Source organism: Sporobolomyces koalae (assembly GCF_050403365.1).
Source record: "Sporobolomyces koalae JCM15063 DNA, S_koalae_JCM15063T_v1_ctg14, whole genome shotgun sequence".
NCBI classification, from domain to species: domain Eukaryota; kingdom Fungi; phylum Basidiomycota; class Microbotryomycetes; order Sporidiobolales; family Sporidiobolaceae; genus Sporobolomyces; species Sporobolomyces koalae.
In genome coordinates, this window is record NW_027481757.1 from 1 (window position 1) to 26,396 (window position 26,396).

Consider the following 26,396-nt stretch of genomic DNA (forward strand, 5'->3'; position numbering starts at 1 on the left):
ACCCTAACCCTAACCCTAACCCTAACCCTAACCCTAACCCTAACCCTAACCCTAACCCTAACCCTAACCCTAACCCTAACTCCAGCTGTAGCACAGGAGGAAGCGTAGAAGTGCGTGGAGGACAAGGAAAGCGGACCCGCAGGGAGCAAAGCGAAAAGAGCGTTGGACGGTGAAGAGCAACGGGACCGGAGCGACGAGGACGTAGAGCAGCGTCGCGGGGCGGGCACGAAGCCAAGTGGACCAAGCGGCGTGTTGCGAGGAACGAGGGTAAGAGAGGGGTAGGGGGAGTAAGGAGCCAGGAGAGAGTACGAACCAGAAGACCGGTGAGGCGACAAAGTCCGACCACCACGGCGGCTCTGACAGCACTTGGAAACCGTACGTGCCGAGGCGAGAGCGCACACTGACCAGCCGAGAGAGTCGAGTGCGGAGCGAAACCCGAACTACGTACCGTGAGTCGAGACGCGGGCGCGACGGGACCGCAACGCTGACCAAACCTCGTCCGACCGTGCGCGCGAGAGTGTACCGGGTCGAGAGCGAGTGCTGTGAGGGCAGAGCGAGTGCTGCGAGGGAGCGGGGTTTAGACCGACGTCGTGGTCGAGCAGCGAGAACAGCGTCGTGGTAGGCGCGAGGAAGACCAAAGGCGACGGCGCGTGAGCAACTACTGCCCCGAGTCGAGGGCAGAGCTGAGAGAGAGCGGGGTGGAGAGAGGGCGAGAGAGAGAGAAGCGTGCGTGGAGAGCAAGTCGACGAAGACCGGTAGCAGAGTCTGGCTGGTGTGAACAAGCCACCGTGAGACGCGCGGTACCAGAAAGCCGGTTCGAGGCGGGTGGAGACGACTGGTTGCGACTGGGACAAACCAACGCCAAGTTGCTGCGTCACGTGCACACGCTGCAGCACTTTGCTCACTACCTCCTCGCCTTGCCCCTTCAGCCTCGCTCTCGGACTTCTTTCGGACCCGAACTCGGACTCGACAACACCGACTCGGCAACACCCGGGCGAGACCTCCCGGACTGACTCCCTCTCCTGCGTGTCCGGTGCCCGACGACCGAAACGCCTTGACAACCGCGAGCGCTCAGCGTCCTAGTAGCTCCAGGCAACTGTACCTACTCCTACAGGAACGGGGCAGGGCTCCCGCTGTGTGCTACAAGTCCTCGACTTTGCAACCTTTCTTGCGACTCTTCGACTCTTCGCTGACGACTAGCTTAGGAGGAACAACCCCCGTTCCCTTCTGTCGACCTGAAGCTTTGCCGTTGCGACTTGGCTCACCTCGCTCCTGGAGTGGCCGCAAACGGAAACGCAAACTCTTGCACTCGCTCTCACCGCTCTGTTCGACGCTTCGCTTCCTCAGCTCCCGTTTCGCAGCTCTTTACCAAAACTGCTCCTGGGCTCGCGTTCACAACCGCTGAACCTTTCGCCCGCTTCGACGCTGTCTTTTCTTGCTGTCCTCTGACTTTTGACTTTTAAGACTCGACTCTCTACCTCTCTCTCGTTCTGGCCCCCTACTCTCGACTCTCAGCTTGCACAGTTGACGCGGCTTTCACCACCTCTTTCTCAGCCAACGACCGCCTTCCCTCTGCGTGAAAACCCCAGCCAGCCGGTCACAAGGCTGCCAAAGTTGCCTCCTTCGCGACGACCACTTTGACCGACGCTCTGCTGCCTCGGCTGTCTCTTCTTTCTGCTCGTGACAACTTCTCCTTTGCACGGTGCTCAAACCTTGGCTCGACAGCGCGTCACAACAACGCTGAAAGCGACAGCTTCCGACTGACCTCTCGTTTCAGTTTCGGCTTCCCTCACGCACACTTTGCGTCTCTCCCCCGTCGCTTCCAACTCCTGCCCGGTGTAGAGCCGTTCGCGAACAACAAGCTGTCTTGCTGAGCGTCTGTGTTCCCCTCGTGCGCCTGTCGGCACCGCAAGCTGCTGCTCGAGCTCGCTTGAGAAACTTGCGGCCAAGCTCCACCTCGAGGCGTCCTTTCGCCTCGCCTTCGCTCGGCTCGCAAACACGTGGCTGACCTAGAGACGCTGCGTCTCGACCGAAGCAACTGACCCAGGTGACTGTACTCACCCGGTTGCTGGTTCTCCTTTGACCTCGCAAGTCCTCCCGCGCTTGCTCGGCGCAACTTCACTCACGACGTCGACGTCGAGCTGTAGCCGACGGTGAAGTGTAACAGAGCGCCTCGGAAGCTCCTGCCAGCTTTGCAACCGTGCTCGACTCGGAACCCTCCACTACTGACCAGTGGCACGGCTCAGTGGCACGGCTTGAGCACCTTGACTTTCGGGTCGCAGCCAACAAAGAGACCTCTTGCGCTGCGCAGGGCTTAAACGACGACAGCGCCTCAAGAGCAGCTGCAAAGCAGGCTCACGTCAGCCCAGGGTCGTTTTGTCGAGAAGTGTTCGAGTCTTTTTTCGCTTGTGAAGCTGCAAGCAAGGCTCGCACTTACAAGTACGCTTCGTCGCTTTCCTGCCTCGAGCTCACGAACACGTACACGCTACTACACCAAGGGCTGCTTGACTCGGAACGCTCGAACCTCGGTACTCGAACCAAGCTCTTCTCAACTCTTTTGCTTAGTCGGCTGCCCTTTCGTCCTCCAGCTGTCTTGTCGCGGCTTACTTCGAGACCGAGAACGGCGTGCTCGGCCAGTACTTCGGGCCAGTACAAGCAGACTAGCTCAAGTGCTGTTTGTCCCCTTTCGCTCTTTGAAGGGCACTCTAGCGCTTTTGCTCCGTTGACTCTTCAAGCTGTTCACAACCTCTCGAGCTCACGACTTGAAGGTCTTCACGGGTAACGAGCGAGACGACCTCACTGCAGGGCGTCAAAAAGCACAGCTCGCGCACCTGCAGCAAACTTAACTCGGACCGCGTGCTCAAGCAGTACACTGGACTCTACGGTTTCACAAGGTCGCGTTGACTGTTACCTTGTCGTCTCGAGTAGCGACGCTCTCAGAGCAGCAGCTCGACCTTCAACACGAACTGGAGAGAGAGTCTTTTGCAGAGGTTTGCACTTTGAGGTTTGCCTGCTTGTTCTCCCGACCCGAGACAAACAAAGACACAGAGCTGACTCAGAACACTCTGCGAGACAGTTGGCCAGGAAACACCTTGACGGGACAAGTCGCGCTGAAAGCAAGGACCGAGGAAAGGGCTTAGTCCCGCGCGTGCTCGCTTGTACGTTTGCGCTCGGAAAGCGCTCGAGTGCTTGTGCTTGTAGGCACTGAAACCGAACCTTAACCCCAACGGCATTTTGGCGGGGAAAAGGGAGTTAGGGTTAGGGTTAGGTCTACACAGAGGAGAAGAAAGAAAAAGTCGCAGTAAGTGACAGAAAAGCGCGCAGGATTAATGACGCCCCAATTCGTACTGGCGAGTAACGAACTGTCTGATAACTTTCTGATGCGAAGAACTCGCTTTCTAGTCACTGTTGGAGGTAAATAAATCGCCTTTGGTATCCTCGAAATCATGCCAAAAAGCAAACCGTTTTCAGACAATCAGGCGATGCAAAATTGGATAAGGTGAACGTTGCCGACTCGTATGGGTCGTTTGCATCGATGAAAGGGCAGTCTTACAGAGCCTGCCGCCAAAGAAGGATGATCGACCCGATCAAAATGCTTTTGGAATTTGTCAAATCGACCCCAAGTAGCAGTCAGATGGGTCGGGCAAAGACCCAAAAGGCACGTATCGGCCCACCGATACAGTACGCGCCATAGCAGACCACGATGCCGTGAACGAGCGGGAGAAGAACGAGACGCAATTCACGGCGATTCGGGATGAGGAAAAAAGTCGAGATAAATTGCTGACTTGGCGGTCAATTACACTCGAATGTGCGTGTCGATACACGTTCCATTTGCCCAGATTGTACAACACGGATCAGAACCCGAGGTAAACTCCGCTCATCGCCTGACGACCCCTTGCTGCTGCTGTTGTTGTTGGGCGAGCATCTGCCTCCGGCGGTACTGGAGCAGTTCACCTTCTTTCCCCCGCGCTAGCAACACGTCGACCGCTTCCTTGACCCACTCGTCCCTGCCCTCGTCGGCACCAAAGTATTTCGAGCCTCTCAATTCGTCCTTCCACCCGTGACCGGCAACTCCAGCGAGATCCCCTCTGCCGTTTCTCGCGAGGACGACATCGAGACTATGACCTTGACTCGAGAGGTACGTCTCGAGGAATGAGGTCGGGTCGCGACTGAAGGCCATGAGCGCATCGAGCTGCGTTGCGTGTCGCCTCACTTCGAGCGCCGAATTTGCGATCTGACTGTTGAGACTGTCGAGCGTTGACTGGAGGGGATGCGCTGGGGTTGACGACGGAGCAGGGGCAGTCGTGAGTGATGTCAGCAGTTGGGCCGTCTTGAGTCGCAGCTGCTGTGCAGTCGAGCTCGTCGCGGCGGCCGGAAACAGCGATAAGGGGAGGTCGTACGCTTCATGAGTCGAAACCGGCGACTCTTTTCCAATCCTGATTGACGCGTGTGTGAGCCAACAACAAACGCAAAGACTGACAAAAGCGGGATGTACGCACGGAATTTGCGACTCGATGACGCGAGGGACGACGGGTCCTAGCCACCGGTTCGCGTACTCGCCCAAATGGTGCCACGCAATCTTTTCCATGCCCCCAAAAAACTTCTTGCTCAAGCCTCCCTCGTGGGTCTTGATGCCGCCTCCTCCGCGGCCGTCGACATTGTCGACGATCAAACGGTGCAGTCGAACGTACGACCACACGGCGTGGATCGCCTCCGAGCGCGTACATTCAGACACGTTGAGGAGAGCCGAGAGTTCGGGGGGCAAGAGGGTAAACAGTTGGGACGAAGGCGTCGACGAGTACGAGTACGGGTGGAGGGTGACTTTGAGGTCAAGGGTCGGAGTAGGCCCGCTGCTCGAGTGGGGAATCGTAAACTCGAGTCTGGCTGGGAACGACGATCCGGGCGCAGGGCGAGACCAGGTGATCGGTTCGGACAGGAGGGACGATTCGAGCGTGATGCGCTGGTAATGCTGCGTCCAGGGGACAGAGGTTTGCGACTCGTCCTGAATGGATGAGACGGTAGGTCAGCGAAGGAACTGACGAGGGAAAGCGAGCAAGGGGAAGGGGCACTCACATCGAGTACATGGCCCGACAGGTACACTTGGAAGCGGGGCACTCGCAGGGGTTCAGCGGTGGTGGGATCCTGTGCGACTTGACCCGCGGTTTTCAACTCGTCTGGGGTCGAGATCTGCCAGTCTTGGTCGCACGCGCGCGTCTCGACGTGGATCCGGATCGTGCGCGAGACGCGGTCCGACTCGTCTGCGGTCGGACGGGCCTTGTCGGCGAGTTCGATCGCCTTGCGGGACAGGGTCCAGTCGAGTCGGGCCTCGACGTCCTGCAGCTGGCGGTACGAGTGGGACAGGCGATCGAGCGAGTCGAGCGAGGCGGCGAGTTTGAGGTCAGTCGGCCCCCGCGCTCGCGTCTGCGTGTTTGGAGTAAAGCGCAAAGGAAGGGACAGCGCGGTCGGTTTGCGGCGTCTGGTGCATGCGAGGCAAGTGTCAGTCGCGGGTCCGATGAGAGAGCGAGAGCGGGAAGACTGACTTGGCCTGGCGGTACCCGTCATCGCCGTCCGACAGGTGCTTGAGAGTAGTCACTACGCCTCCCTTGGTGTCTGCGGAGGTGGATGCGGGCGGGACGCGTTGAGAGTGGAGCGCGGCAGGTTGCGACTGCTGGTGCGCGGCGAGCTGTTGCTGTGCGATCGCGTGCTGTTGCTGTTGCTGCTGCTGCTGCAGTGCAAGACCTGCTCCGGGGTGGGCCTGCATGGCGTGACGTATGCAGAGAGCGAGCGAGGTGCAACTTGCTCGAACTCGGCTGACTTGACCTTGGCCTCGCTATCTCGCACCCTCTCGAGGTGGGATCGCATTCGGAATCAGCTTGGGGTGATGCCCACTGCCGAGCCATCGTTCGTGCGGGCGACTGCAGGGCGGATCGTATCGACTGCGCAGCGGGTGTACCGCTTCATGCGCGATGACCCCTCGACCACTGCATCCACGACGACCACGACGACGACAGGAGGAAGAGGATCAGCGTCACGGTCGTTCAGTCCGCCGAGCCCGCTGACGTACCTCACGTCGTCGTACCTGCTGCTCTCGCTCGCGCTCGCGTTCTTGCTGCACCGCATTCACCACCTCGTTCCGCCTGCCAATCGCCCATTCGACCCCCGTCAACAGCATGGGCGTGACCGCGTCAATTCTCACATCGTTCAGATCGGGACTCGTCTCCCAGGGGTCCTGTTCATGCTCAAAGTCACCGCTGCGCTCGCACTCGCGTTCCTCGAGGCATCTCACCGTCCCAAGCTCGTCGTGACCGTGCTCGACCCCTCGTCGTGGACCCGTCTCGCACTGCGCATCCTCCAGGCCTCGACTCGGTTCTGCGGCACAGGCGAGCTCGGCCGGTACCTTGCTTCGACCGCGAACGGTGTCACCGCCGCTGTCCCCGTCCGCCACGCGAGTCTCTTGTGGCAGACGTTCCTCGCCATCTCGACCTCGATCACGTGCGAGACCTTTGTCCGCTCCCTGTCGGACGACTCGCCGACCCTCCACTCGTTCAACCTCCTGTCCTTCTCGTTCCTCCTGCACGCCCAGGCTCACCCGTCGAACCAGGACCCGGACGAACACCGCGAGCTGTACCTGTACCTCGCCCTGACCCTCGTCGAGCTCATCACCCTCCAACTGTCGTACCTCGTGCCGTACCTGCCGACCTGGCGTACTCGCGCTCGCACCGACCACGTCGAGTTTGACCGTCCCGAATCCGCCGCGCCGACCTCGACTCGGTATCGCTTCCCGATCACGCTCGTGTTTTCAATCTTGAACCAGCTCCTCACGCTCCGTGCGTTCTACGAGTTCTACCTCCACGTCTCCGGGGCGTTCAAGCCCTGGACCATGCCCGCGATAGGCGAAGAGGTCGTCATGGAGCGGTACTCGGCCGGAGGCGCGTTGATCTGGTTCAACAAGCTGCCCGAACTCGGGTTCGAACTCGTCGTCCTCGCGTCCATCTCGCTCAAGACTCTCGCCGCCCTCATTCGCGGAGAAGAGTTGTCACGCGAGAACCTCGTCGGAGCTCCGATCCCGTGGGACCTCTCGGAAGACTACGCCGTCGTCCTGATCAAGTACACGACGTCCCTGCTCAAATCGACTCGACTCTCGCACCTCTCCTACGAACTGTCCCCGATCTCGGTCTTGCCCTCGTCTCTCGCCTCGTCGTTGGAATCCCTCGGGTTCGACTTGTCTCCTGCCGCGGTCGCTTCAGACTCGGCAATCGACTCGAGCGAAGGAGGGTTGCGAGTGCGGTTGGAACGCAACGGAGATGTTTTGCTCATGGAAGAACTCGAGCGTGACCCTCGATCCGCAGACGGAACCGGGTTGAGAAGACGCCGCGGACGCACGACCGAAGCCCTCACGTACGGGTTTGGAGTCGAAGTAAAGGACGTCGAGATTGAACCTCTTGCGACGCGAACGGGATCGTCGTCGTTCGAAGGAGGAGGGGCCGAGTGGGATGGCGAGTGGGGTACCGGGTTCGAAGGAAACGTCGAGTACGCGACGACGAGTCGGGGAGATCCGCTTGGAGATGGTGGAATCGGCTTCGTGCAGGGCGAACGCCGAGGATGGATCTGGCGGCAAGTTTGATTTTCTCGAGTTTCTCGCGCAACGAAACCAAAGCTGACCTGGTCCTTTGAGTCGACAGGTTTACCGCAGTCGTTGTCAGGATTGCGTTCTACCTCGTATACGTCGCGCTCGTGACGGTCAAGCGGGCCCTGCGCAAGGGCTTGAGAACCGTCGGGCTGCGGTCGCTCGAAGGCAGGTTGAAAGATACCTGGACGACACGAGAGACTGCTGAATCGTCGAGACGACCAGTGCGTGACTCTGCCGGACGAGCCGAAGACGACGATGACGAAGAGGACGACGAAGATTGGAACCCGAGCGATATTGATTCGAGCGATGAAGAAGAAGAAGAGGATCGTGACGAAGAAGAGCAAGACACGACAGTCGACGAGAACGCGTTGGCGCTCATCTCGGACCTGAACGAATCGGTGGTCGAACATGAGAATCTGAATCCGACAGAACTTGCGCCGTACCTTCTCGCGCATCACCTCGCTCCCTCGTCATCCTCGATCATCACCCGCCAACGCTACGAGTCGTTGCTTCCTCGCTCGTCGACAGCACCGACACGAGAAGGAGGATCTGCAACGTCATCTCTCGCTCAACTCGATGATGCCGTCGCATCCCACCTCGGCGCTTCAAAAGTGTCGCGCATGACGGCACAAGAGCGTGAACTGAAACGGCAGGAATGGCGCGACAGTCGATCGAATTTCTGCGTCGTGTGTACGGTCGAACCTCGAACTGTCATTCTCTGGCCCTGTCGTACGTTCTCATTGTTTATAAAGAGCCCTTCATCAATGGGAGCGCTGAATGGTTTCCAATCTCGTTCTAGGATGTCTCGTTCTTTGCGAGTCGTGTCGAGAAGCACTCGCATTGCGAACTCAAGCTTCGAGTCCTACTCAAGGAGGAGGCGGGGTCGGTGCAGGAGACGGAGGCAACTTGTGCCCGACCTGCAGATCCGGAGTGGCTGGCTTCTCTAGGATTGTGAGTATTTTCTCGATTCTGTATCTCAAGTTTCTGACGGTTGACTCGATTATTCGGTATTCCAGTTCATTCCTTGATTCTCATTTCCTTGACGTGTTCTGTCTTGATCACTTTGTACAGAGTCTTTTCTCATGTTACCCCCTTTTCTCATATACTGTTTCTCCGCGTGTTGCGTTCGAAGCATGACTTGCAATGATCAAGTGTTGGACAGACTTTGCCGGTTCTTCAAAGTAGCTGGTTCTCCCAAAGCACGACCCTTGCGAGACTTGCGTTTTCAGATTGGGGACCAACGTGTTATAGTATCGCAAGACAAAAACCGAGTATACAAGGACGATCTAAGCTTCCCAAGAACAGGAAAGGAGATGGGATTTTGGCGAGGTCATTGCAACCTTGCCAGTGCAGCTTCTGTCAACTCGAGCACCTGCGTCGAATTCGTCAGTCTCTGGATGTTTGTAGAGCGATACGGCAAGCCTTACTTGATCAATGTCGGGTCGGTCTTGAGGTTTCACCTGGAGACACTGTTCGACCAAAGTTTTGAACCCGGTCGAGTAGTTGCCTTCATGAGCTGGAAATGAGTATTTGCCGTTCAAGACGGCCATCGCGATCGACCCGCCGTGACTCGACTCTTGAGTCGTCTCGAACGGACTCGTCGAGTACGCCATCGCGTACAACGTGCACCCGAGTGACCAGATGTCGACTTTTTCGTCCAATGTGACTCCCGTCTTGACCTGTTTCGAAGAGAGATTCTCTGGTCAACGTCACGGAAAACAGTCCGAAGAGAGAAAGAAGAGGTTTACATCAAACAGTTCTGGCGCTCGGAACGGCATTGAACAGTGTTCGGCTGCGAGATCCTGTTGTAACAACGCGATCCTGCGGTCGGGTACCTCGATTCTCGCTGGGAGTGCCGAGCCGAAATCCATCAAGATGGGAGTTCTGCCGTCATCCGAGATCATGATGTTGGCCTTGAGCCGGAGACTCGAATAAAAATCAGTACGTGCCGGATCCTCAGCTAGCGAGAATCGCTCACAGGTTTGATGTCTCGATGCGCCCATGGAACGATCCCTCCTCGTGCTCGGTCGTTTGCGGTCGCGCTCAGTTGATCATCGAGAGTCGTATCGACTTCCTCTTCCAGCCTCTGCCTCGTCGCTTCGAGGCCTCCGATCAAACTCTGACCCTCGCGCTCTTCTTGTCCAGCTCCGTCGTCATCGTCGTCGTCGTCTGCGGTCCGGAACACTGCGTCTTCTCGATCGTCGTGCTCGTCGTCTAGATCTTCGCTCGAGAGTTCGGGAGGGTAGTCGGACGCTTTCCGTTTGCCCTTTGCAACTGATTTCCCTTTGCCATTGTTCCTATTTGTACCCGTCGTCATGCTCGGGACCGACAAATTCGGGGCATTTGAAGCCGAGTGCTGGTGCATCGCTTTCACGGCGCGACAGGTGCCCTTGAAGATTTCGAGGATTTGGGATTCAGGGTAGTGCGTGCCATTGACCAGATGCGAGGTGATGACATGCTGCACGCTGTCAGAAGAACGCCCGTTGTGGAACCCAATGTCAGCAACTTGATGAAATGAAATAAAGAGTTCAGACTCACGTCGCGTTTTTGTAGTAGGGCAGGAAGAGCTGTCGTACATATCTCGAGTCAGGTCTATTTCATGGATCGAAAAGAGAGTGAAAAAACCCGAGCGAACGTAGATGATTTTGCCGTCTCCTTCGCGGTCTTGCACGACGCAACTGTCCAAGCACCGGATAATGTTTTCGTGTCTGAACCGTTTGTATGCTGTCGCGGTGTTGCGTAAGTCAGCCTCGTCCAGGTCCCAGAGCAAGAGTGAAGAGGAAGAGAGCCAGACCTTCAACCTCTTTGAGTGCAACTTTGACGCTCTCGCCTCCATCGCCAGCTGGACATCTGATTTTCTTGAGCGCAAAGAGCCGTTTCGAAGCTTGATCCTGGGCCAAATAGACCTGAGAAGTCCGAGAAAGAGAGAGAGAGAGAAAGAGAGAAGGGGTCAGCAGGAGCTCGAACCTCGTCGGGCCAGAGGCGGGACAAGCGCACGTAGGAGAAGCCGCCTTCGCCGAGCAGTTTGAGAATCTTGAAGCTCCTGCCGTTCAGTTTGAGCGTGGTGTCTGAGGATAGGCCCCACACGTGAGCGCGAGTTGCCGGTCGACGAGAGCACGAGAGAAGTACATACCGGTCTTGCAACAGGACCCGACGAGAGCGTAGAGCGCATCTTGTGCACTTGCGAGGATCGATGCTGCCATCGAGAGCGACTTAGGTGTGGGAGAGGGAGAGGGAGAGTCCGCGGCAGACGTTTCGAATCATCTCGCTCCCTGTCGAATCTCCCCCGCGTGTCCAACTCTCGGTAACCGCTTACCGATACTCTAAGTAAGCCGAGACGGTCGGAACTGGATCATGAGCGCCCTGAACGCGTTCGAAGGGATCTTTGGCGCGTCGAATGCAGCGTCGACCGCATCGATCTCGACTCCCGCCTCTGCTGGCCCCTCCTCGTCGGTAACGAACGGTGATCTCAATGGTCGAGCAATTGTCGTCACGCAAGTATCCCTGAGCATAAAGTTGACGTCAAAGTGTCCCCCCACATTGACTCCCTTTCTCTCCCTCGCAGTGGTTGCGCATCCGGCATTGGACGTGCCGTTGCGATTTACCTTGCAGAACGAGGAGCGAGACTGGCACTGACCGACAAGGACGCTCAAGGGGGACGCGACCTGTGCCAGGACATCAAGCAGCGCGGACTCAAATCCGACATGGCCTTTGCCGCGCTCGACTGCACTGGTACCATATTCCATCTTGTTCGATCTCGAATTGCCAAGTACTGATCGTGATCCGGTCTACCAGATGAGGCTGCTGTCGGGAAACTCGTCCGGACATTTCGCAAGAGCTACAAACGACTCGACGGACTCGTCAATTGCGCCGGTACACCGTCTTCCTCGTTGCTTGATCCTGACGAATCGAGGGCTTGACTCGAACCTCACGGCATCCAGGCGTCAACTTTCCGCCTCGATCCGTCGATACCGTCGATCTCGAATACTATTCGCTCACGCTCGACACAAACCTCAAAGGCACCTTTGCGTTTTGCAAACACTTTGTCGCGAGTGTCAAAAAGGACCAGCAGGATGATCAAGAACCCCAACATCGACCAGGAGGCTATTCGATCGTGTACATACGGCTCCTTTGTCTAACTACCAGACACCGAGACTGAACCAATGATTCAAAACAGAAACCTGGGTAGCACGGCTAGTCTGTCGGGGACTGAAAACGCTTCCATATACGTGGGTCGATTATTTCACGCACTATCTTGCCAAGCTGAACCCTCTGCACTCGGTGGCCTCTGCAGACGGCATCAAAACATGCGATCGCTGGATTCTCGAAGTCGTTGGCAAGAGAGACAGCCTCGATCGGGATTCGCGTCAACACAGTTGCTCCTGGTCTGCCATCTTGTTGTTCATGATTTCGCTCGTTTAGTTCTAACCCCTCTCGAACTGGCGAGCTTTAAACAGGACCCATCGATACTCCACTCCTGCACGCACATTGTCAAGATCCTGAAGCGCTCGATGACTTGATCGACAAAATCCCGATGCAACGCATTGGTCATCCGGATGAAGTCGCAAAAGTGGTCGGGTTCCTGTTGGGCTCCGAGTCCAGTTATGTCACCGTGAGTTTTGAGTATTCATTCTTGCGGTCTCGGAAACGAAAACTGACTGCATTTATCTTTTCTAGGGAGCTGTGATACCTGTTGATGGTAGATTGCTCTCTTCATTAACTTCGTGGTTCCTCAAAGGTCTGACTCATACTTGGGTGCTTGCAGGAGGTCTGTCGGCGTGACGCTCTCAAAGTATGCACCGGCTCTTGACTTTGTAGAACTCGATGTGGTGCGGTAGAAGTGGAGAAGACAAAAACCATAGCATCTGTTGTCCTGTTGAAAGAAACTTTTGTTGTAGATTCGAGCTCGTCTTTAACTTCTGTCCCGGGAACTCGCGAAATCGACGTCGAGAGGTCAAGTCGTCATCTGAGAGAGAGGAAGCGCGTGCACCAAGAAGGGGAATCTGCACCAAGCGACTCTTGATCTCTCTGTCGCGTCTCGACGTCGACTCGAACGCTTTCTCAAGCTTTAGTATATCGTCATCAGCGGCTTTTCGATAGCTTCCTGCCTTGAACAGCTCGTGTCGACTCTCGCAGACACATCCGCACCGCCTCACTAGTCCAACATCTCAACGATCTGCGACTCCAAGTCGCTTCTTGCAGCGATGGGTTGGCTCGACAATGTACCAGGTGAGCTTCCAACTGTTTGACATTCTATCCCATGCTCGAGATAGTGGAGACGACCAGGGGTTGTCCGAAAATGCACCGCCTCTGTCCGCAGTCCGAGCAAGAACCTCTTTTGGGTCTGGTGCTGACTCGTGCAGTGACGGACATCCTTTACAGGAATTAATAAGCTATCGAGCTCGAATTCGTTTCAGTCTGTCAGTGGGATCGAGGGGAAACAGGACGGTCGGATCTTGTCGGGTCCCGCTTCATCTCGAGAGCATCAGGTCAGCAAGGGTAGGAGTCCGGGGCAGAAATGGTGGGACGACGAGGTAAGACTTCTTTCTCTTCCGATCAAACGCACGAAGAACTAAAAGCATGGAAACGAGCAAAACAGGACGGAACGTCGCTACTTGCAATCTCGCTTCGAGGACTACAGACTGTCTTGGTGCGCAAGCTTTCCCCCGATCCCGCTGACAAGCTACAAACTGATAGATCAAAATGTCCTGTGGGGTAGCCATTCGTTAACCTGTGCATCTACATCGCACTTGCCGCCTTTCAGTCTCGATGGAAAGTTGGAGTTTCGTTCTTGGTTGGCTTGAGCCTATTCTTCAACGTCGAGACTCTCCTGCACGGCGCAGCTTTGCGTCAGTCTACTCCTTCTCGTGGGCTGCCATTCCATCCTGCTAATGTCGATCGTGTCTTGTACAGTGGTAATCTCGATTGCGGCAGACAATTTTCGAGTCTTGCGTTCTCTGGACCGCTTGATGCGTCCAATTCGAGTCGCAGTGATCCTCAACTCGTTCCAAGCGTTCTGCATGCTCATCATGGCGTAATTTGTACATTGTTACCCTGTTTCTTCTTTATGCTGATCACTTTTTTCTTTCCCTCCCATCAGAATTGTAACGACAGTCTCGGCCAATACTGGAGGATGCAAAGATCCCTCGAAAGACACTCATGCCGAGCTCGAAGGATACCAAGAAGCGTTGCCTGGTTTCTGTCGCAACAAACGAGCTGGAGCTGCATTCTTCTGGCTCAGTTCGAGTACCCAAAATCCCCTTCGTTTCGACGTGATCTGCCAGGATCTGACCCACCTCTCGTTCGACAGTTGTCTGGCTTGCAACTCTCACCCTGACTTTGATCAGTTTCGTCCAGATTCGGCGTCATCCTCGTTCAACTGCGTTCAATTCTCCCTCTCAAGATCCCAATTCCGGATTGTACGACGACCAAGCAGGTCCTGATTCTCTCGAGGCGTTCCATAACCCATCATCGTATCGACCTTCTCGCGATTATCCTTCAAACGGAGAAACCCCGTTCGATGGTGGGTATTCAACTTATCATCACAACGCAACTGGAGATATTCATGCGGAAGCTAGAGACCCGTTTGAAAATCCGGAAATCGAAGAAGGTAGAACGGAAGCAAGGTATGAAGCGATCGATCCATACGAGGCAATCCAAAAGGTGAGATTCGAGACTGCCGTCTATTCTACGGATTCAGCACTGCTGACTCTGCGTTCTTGACAGTCAATGGAGCTAGGAGGATCAGGTTCTATAAGGAGATGAGTTCAGAATAAATTCGAATTGTGTCGCTTGCTGTCATCAATCGCTGTCATATACACATGACGTGTGCGCACGGACCTTGACTTCTGACTCGTAGCGCCTTTTCTGTCTTTTTTTTCCACTATCTTCTCTTTTGAGCTCCTTCTGCCCTCTGATTCGTTCTTACCTGGCTCCTTGTTGTTACCCCTTGCTTATCTCTTGGCCTTTGAAGCCATTTGTGCGCTTTCCCGTAAAAGGAGCTTTCAGTATGATCGTCTCTTATTATGCAACTCGACTTTCGTCTCTTGGCCTCGTGCTTCAGCCTTTCGCGCTCACCTTCTCGTGTCATTCTTCTCCTCGTTCATGTCCTTTCGCCTCCGCCGTGAGACTCCGGCCTTCTCCTTCGCTTTTGCCCTCTCGATAGGTTATCTCTTCGCGTATTGAGCTCGCTCTCCCCGCCGTTGCGGCCGGAGCATCCTGACAGCGTTGAATACCTCGTCAAATGTGCTTGGAGGGGTCGGCATCGAGCGGTGACAAACAACGCCGCACGAAAGACAAACGCAATCAAATGGCAACCCTTTCTCAATCCAAGCGATACCAGAGTAAAATGGGCGGCCCGCGTTACGACCGAAAGACGAATATGCTAGACAGTACATGGGTTGCGTTCAGGGAGAGAAGCGTTAATGCGATATAATCCTCCAGAGCGCTTGCCCGTCGATTCGCGCTGGGACCGCTTCGGAAAAGCGCCATTTAATCACGTTTGGTACGCGTAAATCTAGCACAACACCGCAGCTCTGATGATGTCATGATTTGCAAGAAATGGAAGATGTCCGACTCGCGATTCGGAGAGACTCGAGCCCGAGACTCGAGAGACATCGGAGCTCTGGCCCGCGGACTTGTTCGGTAAAAAAATTCGGTTGCTTTGGCTGTTTTCTTTGCTCTCTCTCACGCACTCTCTTCCCTTTCAACACATCAAGCTGCTATTCTGGCCCGAAAAGCATGTCTCTCTCACGTTAGTCCTTTTCCCGATGTCAGACAACGCGCGGCTGCACTGACAGCATGAAGGTTTTAGCCCACGTCTCAATGGAGGCTTTAGGTTCGTACATTTCAGTATCTTGGTATGCATCTTACCATTGACCTCTCCGGCGTATTGACAGTCCAGAATTATCGAGAGTTGAACGAGCAACGCAATGTCCTTGTGACTGAACTGAACTGGCTTTCAGGACGAGCTGATACGCTTCCACGTGCGTGTTTCGCTGTCGAAGAAGGCTGCAAAGAATAGCGCGGACAACGGTCGACGTTTTGTCGCAGGTGGCGAGAACTACGCCAGGCTGCAACAACTTTTTGGCGAATACACTACCTATGAGTCGCGCATTCATCGGCTTGAAGAACGTATAGGGCCCTCCGTCTCTGAACAGGGACGCGACATTTTCAATGAGCCTGAGAGGTTGGTATGATATAGTATTCTGCCTGCGGTCGACAATGGGACCAAGCTCGAGCAGAAAACATCTGGCTCATCCTCTCTCGGTTCAACAGGATACTATGGCGTCTCAGAGATACAATCAGTACTTGCACGTTCGCGGCAACAACGTCGCCAACAGAGAGGAGAGGAACTCCGTATACCATGCCGGAGGGGGTGCAGTACAGGACGTTGGTGCATCGCGACGCGTCGAAGGACCGCCGGGGCCGGCATATCAGCCGCAACCAAGGCGCTGAACCCAGCCAGAGCGACGTCAATGGGTTTACAAGCGGCACTGTGAACACGGCTTCGTGGAATGGTATTGCAAAATGATTTGTTTCGAAACACAGGTTATCCCTACCGGTACAAAGTGAATGGCAGAACAATAGCGGGATACAACAAGATGTACCCAATTGAACAACATATGGATAGGGAAGGCTGAGACGCGCACAAGATCAAACATCAAGACTAGAAAATGTCAATGCGCAATGATTATTCAATGGGCTTGAGCTCCTTCTCGTCACGTAATGGTACATGAGTTCGCTGCTGTGACCACGTTAAGATTCAAGAATGTCCGGCTCGCTAGACTCGAGTCCGAGGGCGATCAAAGCTCTAGCGCCAAACACCGCGGACCTGCTGATGAAAAAAAGATCCGTGCCTCGGGCTTGCAGTTGGCTTGCAGCTGTTTTCTTTTCTTTCTTCTCTTGCTCGCAAGTCTCTTCCCTTTCACCTTGCCAAACCTTTGCTCGGGCCGAATAAGTATGCCTTTCTCACGTGAGTCTCTTTTTGCTATCAGACAGCTTGCAATCGTGTTGACAACGTGAAAAGTTCAGAAAGTAATCCATTCGCCCGCACCCCGCTGGAGGCATTAGGTACGCTCATCCCTGTATCTTGACGTGTATCTGACCGATCATTCATCACCGGCGTATCGATAGTTTTATCGTTTGTGGTGGAGTACCAAGGACTGAACAGGTATCGCAATGACATTGTGCTTAGCCTCAACGAGCTCTCAGCGCCGGCTGATACGCTTCCAGGTGCGTGCTTGGCTGTGCTGAAAGTAGGCTGCAAAGAATAGCTCCAACGATGTTCGACGCTTGGTCGCAGGTGGCAGGGATTATGACAGGCTTCGACAACTGTTTCAACAGTACACTGCTCGCGAGTCGGACATTCGTCAGCTTGAGGCCAGAATTTGGCAAGCCGCCTCTGCTGAGGGACTGGACCCTTCTTTAGCTCAGAGCGAGCTGAGCCGTCTATGCAGGACTGAGCCCTTACGGTTGGTACGATACCACTTCTTTCGTCGCTCAAAACAGAGAATTCACAAAGTCGAGCATCACATCTGACTTGATCTTTGTCGATTCAACAGAGTCTGGACGCGTCACGGCTGTACTCTCAGTACTTGCAGTTTTCCATCAACAACATCGACAACAGCGAGGAGGGATCCTCTGAACGCCATGGCCGAGGTGGTGAAGTACAGACAATTGGAATTGCGCGACCTGTTGAGGGTCCTCCGCAGGAATCGCCTCGGCCGGAATATCGGCCGCAACCAAGGCGCTCAAACCAGTCTTCTCCGCCACAGCATCGCTAAGACGACAAGCGCAAATGTGTGGATGGATGCGGCAAAATGATAGGGTCTATTTACAAACACAGGTTGTGTCTATCGGTACAAAGAGAATGGCAGAGTCACAGCAGAATACAACAGAACTGTCCTCGACGGAAGAAGAATACACAGATGGGGAAGTATGAGATGTGCATGAGAGAAAAACATCAGAGTTGAGCTTGTCCTTCAAGTTCCGTCTCGATCAAGTCTTCTTCGATTTTGCGTACTTCTCGCAAGATGACGGCGAGCGATTTGCCTCCCTTGACGAGCCAGCTGTCGACCGCGGTGCGAGGGTTCTCGTCCTCGTCCTCGTACGTTGTACCATTCACCGATGCGGACGAGTGGTGATCTTCGGCAAAGCCAGTCAGAGCAATCTAGGTAACGCACGCGTGTCAGAAGAGGTCGGCACGAATCTTTTTGGGAGATGAGACTGACGATGCGACAGCGAGGCAAATCGTGCGACTTTTCAAATTTGCGAATCTCGTGCGCCGCTTGAATACCATCCTGTATGGCAACAGTGATGATCAGCAAGTGCCAGAATGCGTGGCAGGAGCCGGGAGAGAGAGGTTACTCACCAAGATTGGCATCTGCACATCGACGAGGATCAAGTTGAAACGTCCGTTCTCGGCCGCGTACAGGTCGACCGCCTCTTGACCATTCTCGGCTTGCGCAAACTCGATACCCTGTACGAGAGAGATATACTGTCAGACTTCTGTGCCCAACAGAATGCACAACAGGTCCGGATGAACTGACCTTGCCAGAGAAGAGTTTCGTCAAGATGCTCCTGCCAATCACGTTGTCGTCGGCGAGGAGAACTCTAACCCGCTCTGCATAACGCTTGGTTGGACTTGAAGGAATGAACCCTTCAGGTTTGACGGCCAAATCGTGCAAGTCTTGCTGCTGTTGAGGGAATCCAGGTGGCTTGAACGCCGTCGAGGCAGGAGGGGTCTGCAACGAGAAGAAATCTTCGTTTGGTGCCATGTGTTGCACAGTTTGAGGCGAGCTGGCGGATCCAACGCTGAGCTTGGCCATCTCGTCGACGAAATCGAGGTCCGTCGCGCGTTCGCCCAAGAAGCTCATCTTTCTCGACCGTTCCGACGAGCTGACCGATGGCGTGCGTTTCACGTTCGGTTGTCCCAGCGACGCTTGCGCCTGCGACACGGCTTGCGAGAAGTCGAATTGCGATTTTTCGTGATAAGGCGAAGCGAGAGGTGCGCCCGGACTAAACAACGATGTGAGCTCGTCCGAGATGATCCGCTTGCGGTACTTCGACGAAAGCTCGCGTTGGCGGATGATCGAAGGAAGGGAAGCGGACGAGATTGAAGTGGGCAAGTTGGGGGTACCCGGAGGCGAGTCGTCCTCGAGGTGACAGAACTCAAGCGGGACCAGGATGCGGACGGTCGTGCCTTGGCCGAGTGCTGACGCGACATCCAATCGTCCTCCCATTCGTCGAATGATCGTGTCGCAGATTGACATGCCGAGTCCAGCTCCGTTTGCGAAAGGGTTCCTGGCGAGACCAAGATGGACGTCAGCCTGACGGAGAATAACCGCAATGGTCGGGACCAAGCGAAACTCACTCTTGCACGAACGGCGTGAACAATTTGCCTTCTCGCAAGAATTCCTCCGACATGCCTCGACCCGTGTCTTCGACGACGAGTTCAACGAGACGCTGATTGAAGCCGAGCTCGAGCGACGTGTTGGAGATTTCACCGACCGTGAGCTTGACGTGCCCCGACTTGGTAAATTTGAGAGCGTTCTGTTCCCCAAACGCAATCAAGATCAGGTTAGCGAACGATGATGGCTCGGGGAGAAAGAGTTGAAAGGAACCCTACGCCGAGAATGTTGAGCAAAACTCGCTTCATGCCTCCAGCATCGACCCATACGCCCCAGCCTCCTTTCCTCTCCTGAACCTCGAGCACGACATCGACTTTCGCTCCCGTCTCGTCGATTGATTTGCCGTTTGATCCGGCCGCGTCGGCACTGACGAGGTCGACTCGCTTCTTGCGTACCCACACCGCTTTCGAGACGTCCTCGGCAAGGGTTTCGAGATTGTTGCGTGCCAGGGACCGTTTTTGAGCGTCTGCAATCTCTTCCGGCGAATTGTTTGACAGTTTCGAAAAATCGAGCGTGTCGTCCAAGATTTGACGCTAGCGATAAAGTAAGGTCAGACCGTTTGAATGCTAGAAAAGATAGCTTGGAGGGGATGGATCACGCACGAGAGACTCGAGGCAGACATCGGCAGTATCGAGCAAAGGTGCGAGTTTGAGCAATTGCTGAGGCGTCGCAAACTCGCGAATCAGTTCGAATTGCGAATTGATGCCGTGTAGAGGGGTACGTCTACATCGCAAAATTCAAATATCAGTACTCGAGGTCACGGACACAGGACCAAAAATTTATAGATGAGAACTGACAGTTCGTGCGAGATCTGCGAGACGAATGCGAGTTTCGCTCGATCCGCTTCGATCGCGCGTTGTCGCAACATGGCGCTCATCGCGACCGTGCCAACATTCTGTACGAACGCTCGATCTGTCGGCCCAAATTGGAAGTGCGCTTCGGTCGAGACAAGGACGAGGATGAGGGCCGGGGAACCGTCAATGTCGAAGATCGGGACAATGCACGATGCGGTGGCAGACTCTGGCAGGACATTCTGCAATGCAGAGTCACCCGTGGTCGAATCGAATTCGGTTTGGTTCGTCTGCGACAAGAAATCGCGATCGGTTGATATGTCTTGTCGTTCGTCTCGAGACCATTTCAGAGAAACGGAAAAGGGCTTACGAGATAGTACCGATTGAGAGCATCTACGATAGCACGAGACAGTTCCGGGTCTTGCGCCGCCTTGTCCCAGTCGACCGACCCGTCTCCTCCGAGAAGATACACTCGACCCATTCCGGTCGAAAGGGTGTCCGAGACCCCCTCGCGATCGGGATCGGTACCAGGCTTCGGACTCTTGGGTGGCGACATGCTCGAGACGGATCTGCCACTGCCCATGTCGCTCGATTTGACTCGACCTCCCTTGGTGAACGCATTGTTGATCCCTGCCAGCGAGGGCAGACTCGAATCGGTTCGAAGTGGTGCTCGGAAACTCCTGAGATCGAAGAACGCGGCGGCGGAACTTTTCGTCAGCGCTCGCAGTTCGCGCGCGGCTCGATGAAACTCGTGCATGGGGGAAGTCGGGTCGTGAATCGCTCGAGTCGAAGGTGCCGAGTGTCGCTGCTGTTGCTGTTCGTGAAGGTTGCACGCTGCGAGAGGGTCCTTGTTCTTTGACAGTGCCGAGGGCGAAGACGGCGTCACGAGAGTCGAATCGAGAAAAGTCCCCAAGAACTTTGATCGCTTTTGTTCGAGATCCCTCCTCGCGGTTTCGAACCCGAGTTGAAACTGAGAAAGAAAAAAAAAAATGGAACGGTTACTTGAGCTTCCAATCATGGCCCCGGGAAAGGAATAGAAAGTATCACTCACTTCTTGGGCAGCCATGAATGCGAGATCCTGAAGCAGCCCCTTGTCATCTTCCGTAAAATCGTCCTGATTCTTGGGCTCGTTGTCAATCAGACACAAAGATCCGACCGGCAACTGATCAGGACACGCGTCTTGCAATGCATCGGCAGAGTCGCTGCCTTGCGGTTGTGCGTCGTTTGTCGCGTGTGGACTTCGGGTAGGAACCGAGATATTGGCCGACGCGTAAAACGCGAGAGTGCCTCCCTGAGTCGTATTATATGGCTGTAACGAAAAGGCTTGTCTGTGAGCGAGTGAGCGATACGAGTAACGATCGAATATGAGCAACGTACATTCTTCTTGAATCGGAAATCTTCAGCTGCATTGGGCACGACGAACGGTTCGGTCGCTTTCACCCTCGTGATCGCATGTCGACCTGTTTGACAAAAAGAATGGCACATGGTTGGTGCTCAGAGAGAGAGGAATGCAAGAGACGAAAAAACCTACAGAAACTCGCTTCAAGCGGAGTTGAACGAGGGGGCGCATCTGGAAGAGGATCGGCTTCTCCCGGAATCCAACCGGTTTCAGAGACGAGGACTTGCTGATCTTCGAGGACGAGGGTGATGATGACGGTTTTCGTTTGAAAGTAGGCTTTCGCGATGCGACAGATGCGATCGATCGCCGCTTTGCGTTCAGGTCGATCGAGCCCGTACCGTTTGATTGTTCGTAGTCGTTCCGCTTCGTGAGGACCGTTTGGAGCTGGGAGGTACTCGTGACGTTTGTAAAACTCGCGCAACTCGCGAGGAGACTCGACGAGCTCGCGGAACGGCGGCTCTTCGTTTTGCCCTCGCGCCGCTTCTCGAGAGTCGATGGGTATAGGTGGGACAAGTGGAGTTGCCGATACCCCCGGAGAGTCGGGAGATCGATCTCCGAGAGAGGAAGAAGACGAGGTGACGGTATCAGTCAAGCTGACGACCGAGCACCGGGATGGTCTCGAAGTCGTCGTCGGGGTGTCGTACGAAGACATGTCTTCGAGTGCGTGAGGTCTGATCGGTGGTCTCGTCGATGGGAATTCTCCTCGAGAGTAATGTTCGATCCATTCCTGCCAATCTTGATTCGGTTCGACCATCTTGATCGAGTCTTGGTGTACGAAGGGTTTACAGTCGTTTACAGGGGTCGCAAAGTCGTCGGAGCAGATAGTGAAGAGTACAGGTGAACGCGCAGACGATAACCCAGTACAACCTCGGTCGAGAGTCGGATCGATGCCTCGGGGCTCAGAGACTGTCGTGTATGAGTCTTGAGGTGGCCGAAGAGTTAATCCGGGCGAGTGAGGAATCGAGGGAGCGAGAGGACGAGTTCCTGCGTCGATCATCGCCCCGGCACGCGAGAGGGGCGACACGGGCCTCGAACGTTCTTTGTCTCGACTTTTTCGACTTTCCGCTCTTTCCTTCGCTCTTGAATCCCGAAATCCCTGGGCGGCTGGTCGTCGTATAGTATCGCAAGGTTACGCGAGAGAAGTGAAAGACGCGTCCCATTCTTGGATTTGCACCGGCACCCGTGATCGGGCGCTTTACTAATTGAAGTGTGTCTAGACCTCTTTTTCCATGGCACTCGACTCTTCAATCTTCAGCTCGAGTCCTCGCGCAAATTTGACGTTCGAACCGGTTCCGAGTCGGAGCAACGCCCAAGGGTGATCGGAAACAAAGCGTCTCGACTCTCTGGCCTAGAGCTTGAGATACGGGCAGCACAGTACTGTACTGAGGAACAAGGATGTTTGATAGCTCAACATTTGGCGAATCTATTGATTGCCGGTGCTTGACGAGTAGATGAACAATGTCCTGCATCTGGCTGTCCAGCACTGTAAACGTCGACAAGTGGAAACCGTCTTTGCGAGCAGATTTGCGAATAAAAAATTTGGACCGTGCGCAGCACTCGAGGCAAGATGGTCAAATCTCGACTGGCATGGTTCGCCGAAACACCTCTCCGAAGCACGGAAACCCCAAGTTGTCGAATCGTCCAACTTGGCATTCGTATCCGACGGGTGCACAGACCTGCGCACTAGACTTCAACCTCGAGGATATTCTCCTGTCTGAAACAGATGTTCTATCTTCGATTCTCACATGCCGCTATCATATACATACAGCCTTCCACCACGACGCTGCATACAAGCAGTGAGAGAGAAAGCGAGCGATAGAGCTAATTCGTTTTCAAAACTTGGGAAACCTTGAGCGACATTGAGCTACACCAGACTCTTCTCGAGGAAGAAGCGCTGTCGAGCCTGCCTGAGGATTGGGAATCTACTACACGATACTTGCGCAGACTGTTTTGTACAGTTGGAGGGTTTGCGACGCGAGGGACGAGAAACCCGTGCTCATAAAGCTTGTTTGTTCACGATTTGATCACGTGCGAGAGAGTGCGCTGTAATACGGAGACAGATTGTCAGGATTGCGCGAAAATCCTACAAGGAGCGAACGACTCACCTCGAGGGCAGGGTACGAGCTACCGACGTACTCCTCGATCTTGTTGCCCGATCGGTAAAAGTGGAATGTCGGCGCGAGCTGAACCTTGGAGCTCATGGCAATGTCCTGTACAGGCACTGATCCAAGTCAGAATTGCTCAAGGGGAAAGTCGGAACCAAGAGGTAGAGATGGGAAAATCGTGGCGTACCTGTTGATCGTTGATGTCGACCCGGTAAAACTTGATCTGCTGGTTGAAGCGCTCGTTGTTCGAGTAGCCGTCCCACTTGGGCGCAATCGCTTTCCTGTCGAGAGCGACCAGCAAGAATCAGTACCGAGCTGACGAGACAAGGCGATTCCAGACGCTTACGAAGGCTCATCCCAAGGGGCAATGAATTGGACTCCGACAATATCGGAAGAGTTGATCTGGAAATAGAGAGGGTAGGCGGTCGGGAGATCAGCAGGAGAGCACGGTGGGGGAGAGAGTGACACAAAGCGAGACTGACAGCGTCCTTGTACTGTTCTTCAGACTTGAGGTTCGTGACAGGCATCGTGATAGAAGTTGTGCTGTGGGGAGAAGAGACATGGGCGCAATTGGGATCAGCATGTAGAGCGGGGAAGGGCACGTCGACAGTGTTCGATAGCTGTGCAGAGGATGTCGTGCCGCTCGTCGAGACCTAGGCAATGCCTCGGGATGACTCCGAGAGCGAATGACGCCCAGGATGGACCCCCTTGCGCTAGTCGTGTGACGCTCGACAGAGTGGGGGGAACGAGCGGGGAAAGAACGATACTAGCAGGACGGACGAGTCGACTCACTGTAGGCGGCTGGGTGAGTGAGTTGGACTGGTGTGGGTGATCGAGCGAATACAAGTTCGAGTGAGCGAGGGAGGAGAGAGAGAGAGAGGAAGAGAGCGAGAAGCCGAAGAGTGGGGCGCTTTTATGACCGCGGTGATACGAGCCTCCCCTTAAGCGGCATGTGCGCATACATCCTCCGCGCTGTCCGTCCACTTGTTCGCGGTTTGACTCGCTTCGCAGCGCCACTCTGATTCGACCCCCTCGTCATTCACGCCTCGCACCTCGTCGGTGGTCGTCAGGTCTCAGACCCGCAGCAGCACACCCGCACGGCGCCCCCCACGGCAGATCTACCGAGTAAGCTGCAGCCCTTGCGCTATACAAGCCGTCAAGACTCGATTGTGTGACTTTGGCGACGACCCCGTACGGTACTACCTCAAAGAAGCAATTCGAAGGAGCCCTCACTGCTGTTGGGGGAAAGTTGTCGTTCACCCAACTTATGCTCACTAGTTTGCTCGTGCATTCTGAGCCGAACCAACTCAGTGTTGCAAGGCGTGCACTAGTGTAGCTTGCGACACTGCATACGAATTCTCATAGTCGAGAAGAATCAGCCGGGATGCGGTCTATGCGTCTCGCTCTTTACAACCTGATTCCTCGCCTCAGCTCGGCCCGACTGACCTTGCAATTGCTTTCGATGCTTACTGATAGGGGATATCATCATGTCGGCCCTTCGCACTCGACTCGAGTCGGCTCTCGCGTCCCGAGCTTCTCGCCAAATGTTGCGATCGCTCGTACCGCTCGCTCCCGCCGAACGGCTTCGACTCGTCGATTTTTCATCAAACGACTACTTGTCGTTCGCGGCGCACCCCATCTTGCGTGAGAAACTCTTGCGCGAGTTGAACGATCCCGAATCGCCTTCTCCGTTCGGACCGCCCTCGTCTCGCTTGCTCGATGGCAACAGTCCGTCCCACCTCGCACTCGAGGCCCACGTGTCGGACTTCTTTGCAAGTGAACCCGAAGGCGCTCTCGTGTTCAACAGCGGGTTCGACGCGAACGTAGGCGTGTGGACCTGTTTGCCCGGTCCCGATGATTACATCCTGTACGACGAACTCGTGCACGCTTCGATCCACGATGGCATGCGCTCGTCCCGAGTACCTCCCGCGAAACGCATCAAGGTTCGCCACAACGGTCTCGACGATCTCGAGCGCACTCTCACCGAGATCGTGTCGCAAGACCGAAGCGTGCGTCAAGGCGACCGTAGTGTCTGGATTGGAGTCGAGAGCCTCTACTCGATGGACGGCGACCTGTGTCCGTTACGAAACATGGTCGAGCTCGTCGAACGGCTCTTGCCGTGTGGGAACGGTCACTTTATTGTAGACGAGGTAAGTCTTATCACCAAAAACCGCTCAAACCATTACGAGTTTTTAATCCTGTTTTGCCCCCGTTGCTTGTTGTCCAGGCTCACTCGACGGGTTTGTATGGAGAACAAGGGCGAGGGCTCGTCTGCGCTCTCGGGCTTGCAAATCGGATCACGGTCCGATTACACACGTTTGGCAAAGCAATGGCATGTAGCGGCGGTGAGTCGTGACCTCTTATTTCTTCTTTCTGCTTCTCTTAGCACGTATCTAATCACTACCAAGGTGCAAACCAGCGGTCGTGCTCGCGACTCCTCTTGTTCGGCAATACCTCGTCAATTACGCGAGACCGCTCATCTACTCGACCGTGACCCCGCACATGAACATCAAAGCGATGGAAAAATCAATCGAAATGCTACAGCAAGGTTACGGCGAACAAGTGAGATTTCCTGTTTCTTCTCCTCTCGTTCCCTGTTTTCGCTCGAGCTGATTTCCTCATTCGTTCTTGAAACAGCCCGCAAAACACGTTCACAAACTCGCTTCGACCCTCATCGCTTCCCTATCTTCGTTCTTGACTCCAAGTTCAACCGTATCCCTCCCACCTCACTTGTTACCTCCTTTGTACGACCCCTCGAATCGAACTCTCGCTTCGACCCACCCGAATCTCCCTCCAACTTCTCCAATCGTACCGCTCTTGACGAGTCGTCCGAGACCTCTGTCTGCATTCTTGAAGGACCGAGGGTTCCTCGTGAGACCCATCACGTACCCAACCGTCCCGAAAGGAATGGAACGAGTTCGAGTATGTCTACATGCGGCCAACACGATCCATCAAGTCGAACAACTCGCACGAGCGATTGAAGCATGGGAACAGCTACAACTTTGTTCCAAACTATAGAAAAAATGATATGATATGATACATTTTTAATATTTATCGAAG

General features: G+C 54.9%; 7 protein-coding genes across 7 annotated transcripts; 3 read left to right on the forward strand and 4 right to left on the reverse strand.

Moving 5' to 3' along the window:
• Positions 1 to 3,877: 3,877 nt before the first annotated feature.
• JCM15063_000467 (uncharacterized protein) lies at positions 3,878 to 5,761 on the reverse strand (the record flags this gene model as incomplete). The annotated part of the gene is made up of 4 exons (XM_076678385.1): positions 3,878 to 4,436; positions 4,500 to 5,002; positions 5,074 to 5,476; positions 5,541 to 5,761. The coding sequence occupies 4 exons, from the start codon at positions 5,759 to 5,761 to the stop codon at positions 3,878 to 3,880; spliced, it is 1,686 nt and encodes a 561-aa protein (XP_076534368.1).
• A 120-nt stretch (positions 5,762 to 5,881) lies between these two features.
• On the forward strand, positions 5,882 to 8,658 carry JCM15063_000468 (uncharacterized protein; the record flags this gene model as incomplete). Its single annotated transcript, XM_076678386.1, has 4 exons — positions 5,882 to 7,530; positions 7,683 to 8,359; positions 8,430 to 8,581; positions 8,647 to 8,658. The coding sequence occupies 4 exons, from the start codon at positions 5,882 to 5,884 to the stop codon at positions 8,656 to 8,658; spliced, it is 2,490 nt and encodes an 829-aa protein (XP_076534369.1).
• A 302-nt stretch (positions 8,659 to 8,960) lies between these two features.
• JCM15063_000469 (uncharacterized protein) lies at positions 8,961 to 10,833 on the reverse strand (the record flags this gene model as incomplete). Its single annotated transcript, XM_076678387.1, has 9 exons — positions 8,961 to 9,002; positions 9,058 to 9,309; positions 9,379 to 9,543; positions 9,609 to 10,095; positions 10,169 to 10,197; positions 10,266 to 10,354; positions 10,425 to 10,536; positions 10,628 to 10,698; positions 10,764 to 10,833. 9 exons carry the CDS (start codon positions 10,831 to 10,833, stop codon positions 8,961 to 8,963), a joined length of 1,317 nt encoding a protein of 438 aa, XP_076534370.1.
• A 151-nt stretch (positions 10,834 to 10,984) lies between these two features.
• JCM15063_000470 (SDR family NAD(P)-dependent oxidoreductase) lies at positions 10,985 to 14,395 on the forward strand (the record flags this gene model as incomplete). The annotated part of the gene is made up of 15 exons (XM_076678388.1): positions 10,985 to 11,124; positions 11,196 to 11,362; positions 11,426 to 11,503; positions 11,572 to 11,746; positions 11,808 to 11,859; positions 11,925 to 12,015; positions 12,088 to 12,242; positions 12,308 to 12,398; positions 13,013 to 13,164; positions 13,230 to 13,280; positions 13,350 to 13,479; positions 13,544 to 13,664; positions 13,731 to 13,876; positions 13,941 to 14,293; positions 14,357 to 14,395. The coding sequence occupies 15 exons, from the start codon at positions 10,985 to 10,987 to the stop codon at positions 14,393 to 14,395; spliced, it is 1,941 nt and encodes a 646-aa protein (XP_076534371.1).
• Positions 14,396 to 17,594: 3,199 nt separating this feature from the next.
• JCM15063_000471 (hybrid sensor histidine kinase/response regulator) lies at positions 17,595 to 21,985 on the reverse strand (the record flags this gene model as incomplete). The annotated part of the gene is made up of 12 exons (XM_076678389.1): positions 17,595 to 17,801; positions 17,863 to 17,931; positions 18,003 to 18,110; positions 18,181 to 18,934; positions 19,005 to 19,183; positions 19,260 to 19,574; positions 19,644 to 19,764; positions 19,839 to 20,122; positions 20,203 to 20,802; positions 20,884 to 21,141; positions 21,210 to 21,292; positions 21,364 to 21,985. The coding sequence occupies 12 exons, from the start codon at positions 21,983 to 21,985 to the stop codon at positions 17,595 to 17,597; spliced, it is 3,600 nt and encodes a 1,199-aa protein (XP_076534372.1).
• Positions 21,986 to 23,244: 1,259 nt separating this feature from the next.
• JCM15063_000472 (thioredoxin family protein) lies at positions 23,245 to 23,863 on the reverse strand (the record flags this gene model as incomplete). Its single annotated transcript, XM_076678390.1, has 5 exons — positions 23,245 to 23,274; positions 23,337 to 23,441; positions 23,524 to 23,617; positions 23,683 to 23,738; positions 23,819 to 23,863. 5 exons carry the CDS (start codon positions 23,861 to 23,863, stop codon positions 23,245 to 23,247), a joined length of 330 nt encoding a protein of 109 aa, XP_076534373.1.
• Positions 23,864 to 24,823: 960 nt separating this feature from the next.
• Positions 24,824 to 26,354, forward strand: JCM15063_000473 (aminotransferase class I/II-fold pyridoxal phosphate-dependent enzyme; the record flags this gene model as incomplete). Its single annotated transcript, XM_076678391.1, has 4 exons — positions 24,824 to 25,486; positions 25,564 to 25,681; positions 25,756 to 25,898; positions 25,974 to 26,354. 4 exons carry the CDS (start codon positions 24,824 to 24,826, stop codon positions 26,352 to 26,354), a joined length of 1,305 nt encoding a protein of 434 aa, XP_076534374.1.
• Between the last annotated feature and the right edge of the window lie 42 nt (positions 26,355 to 26,396).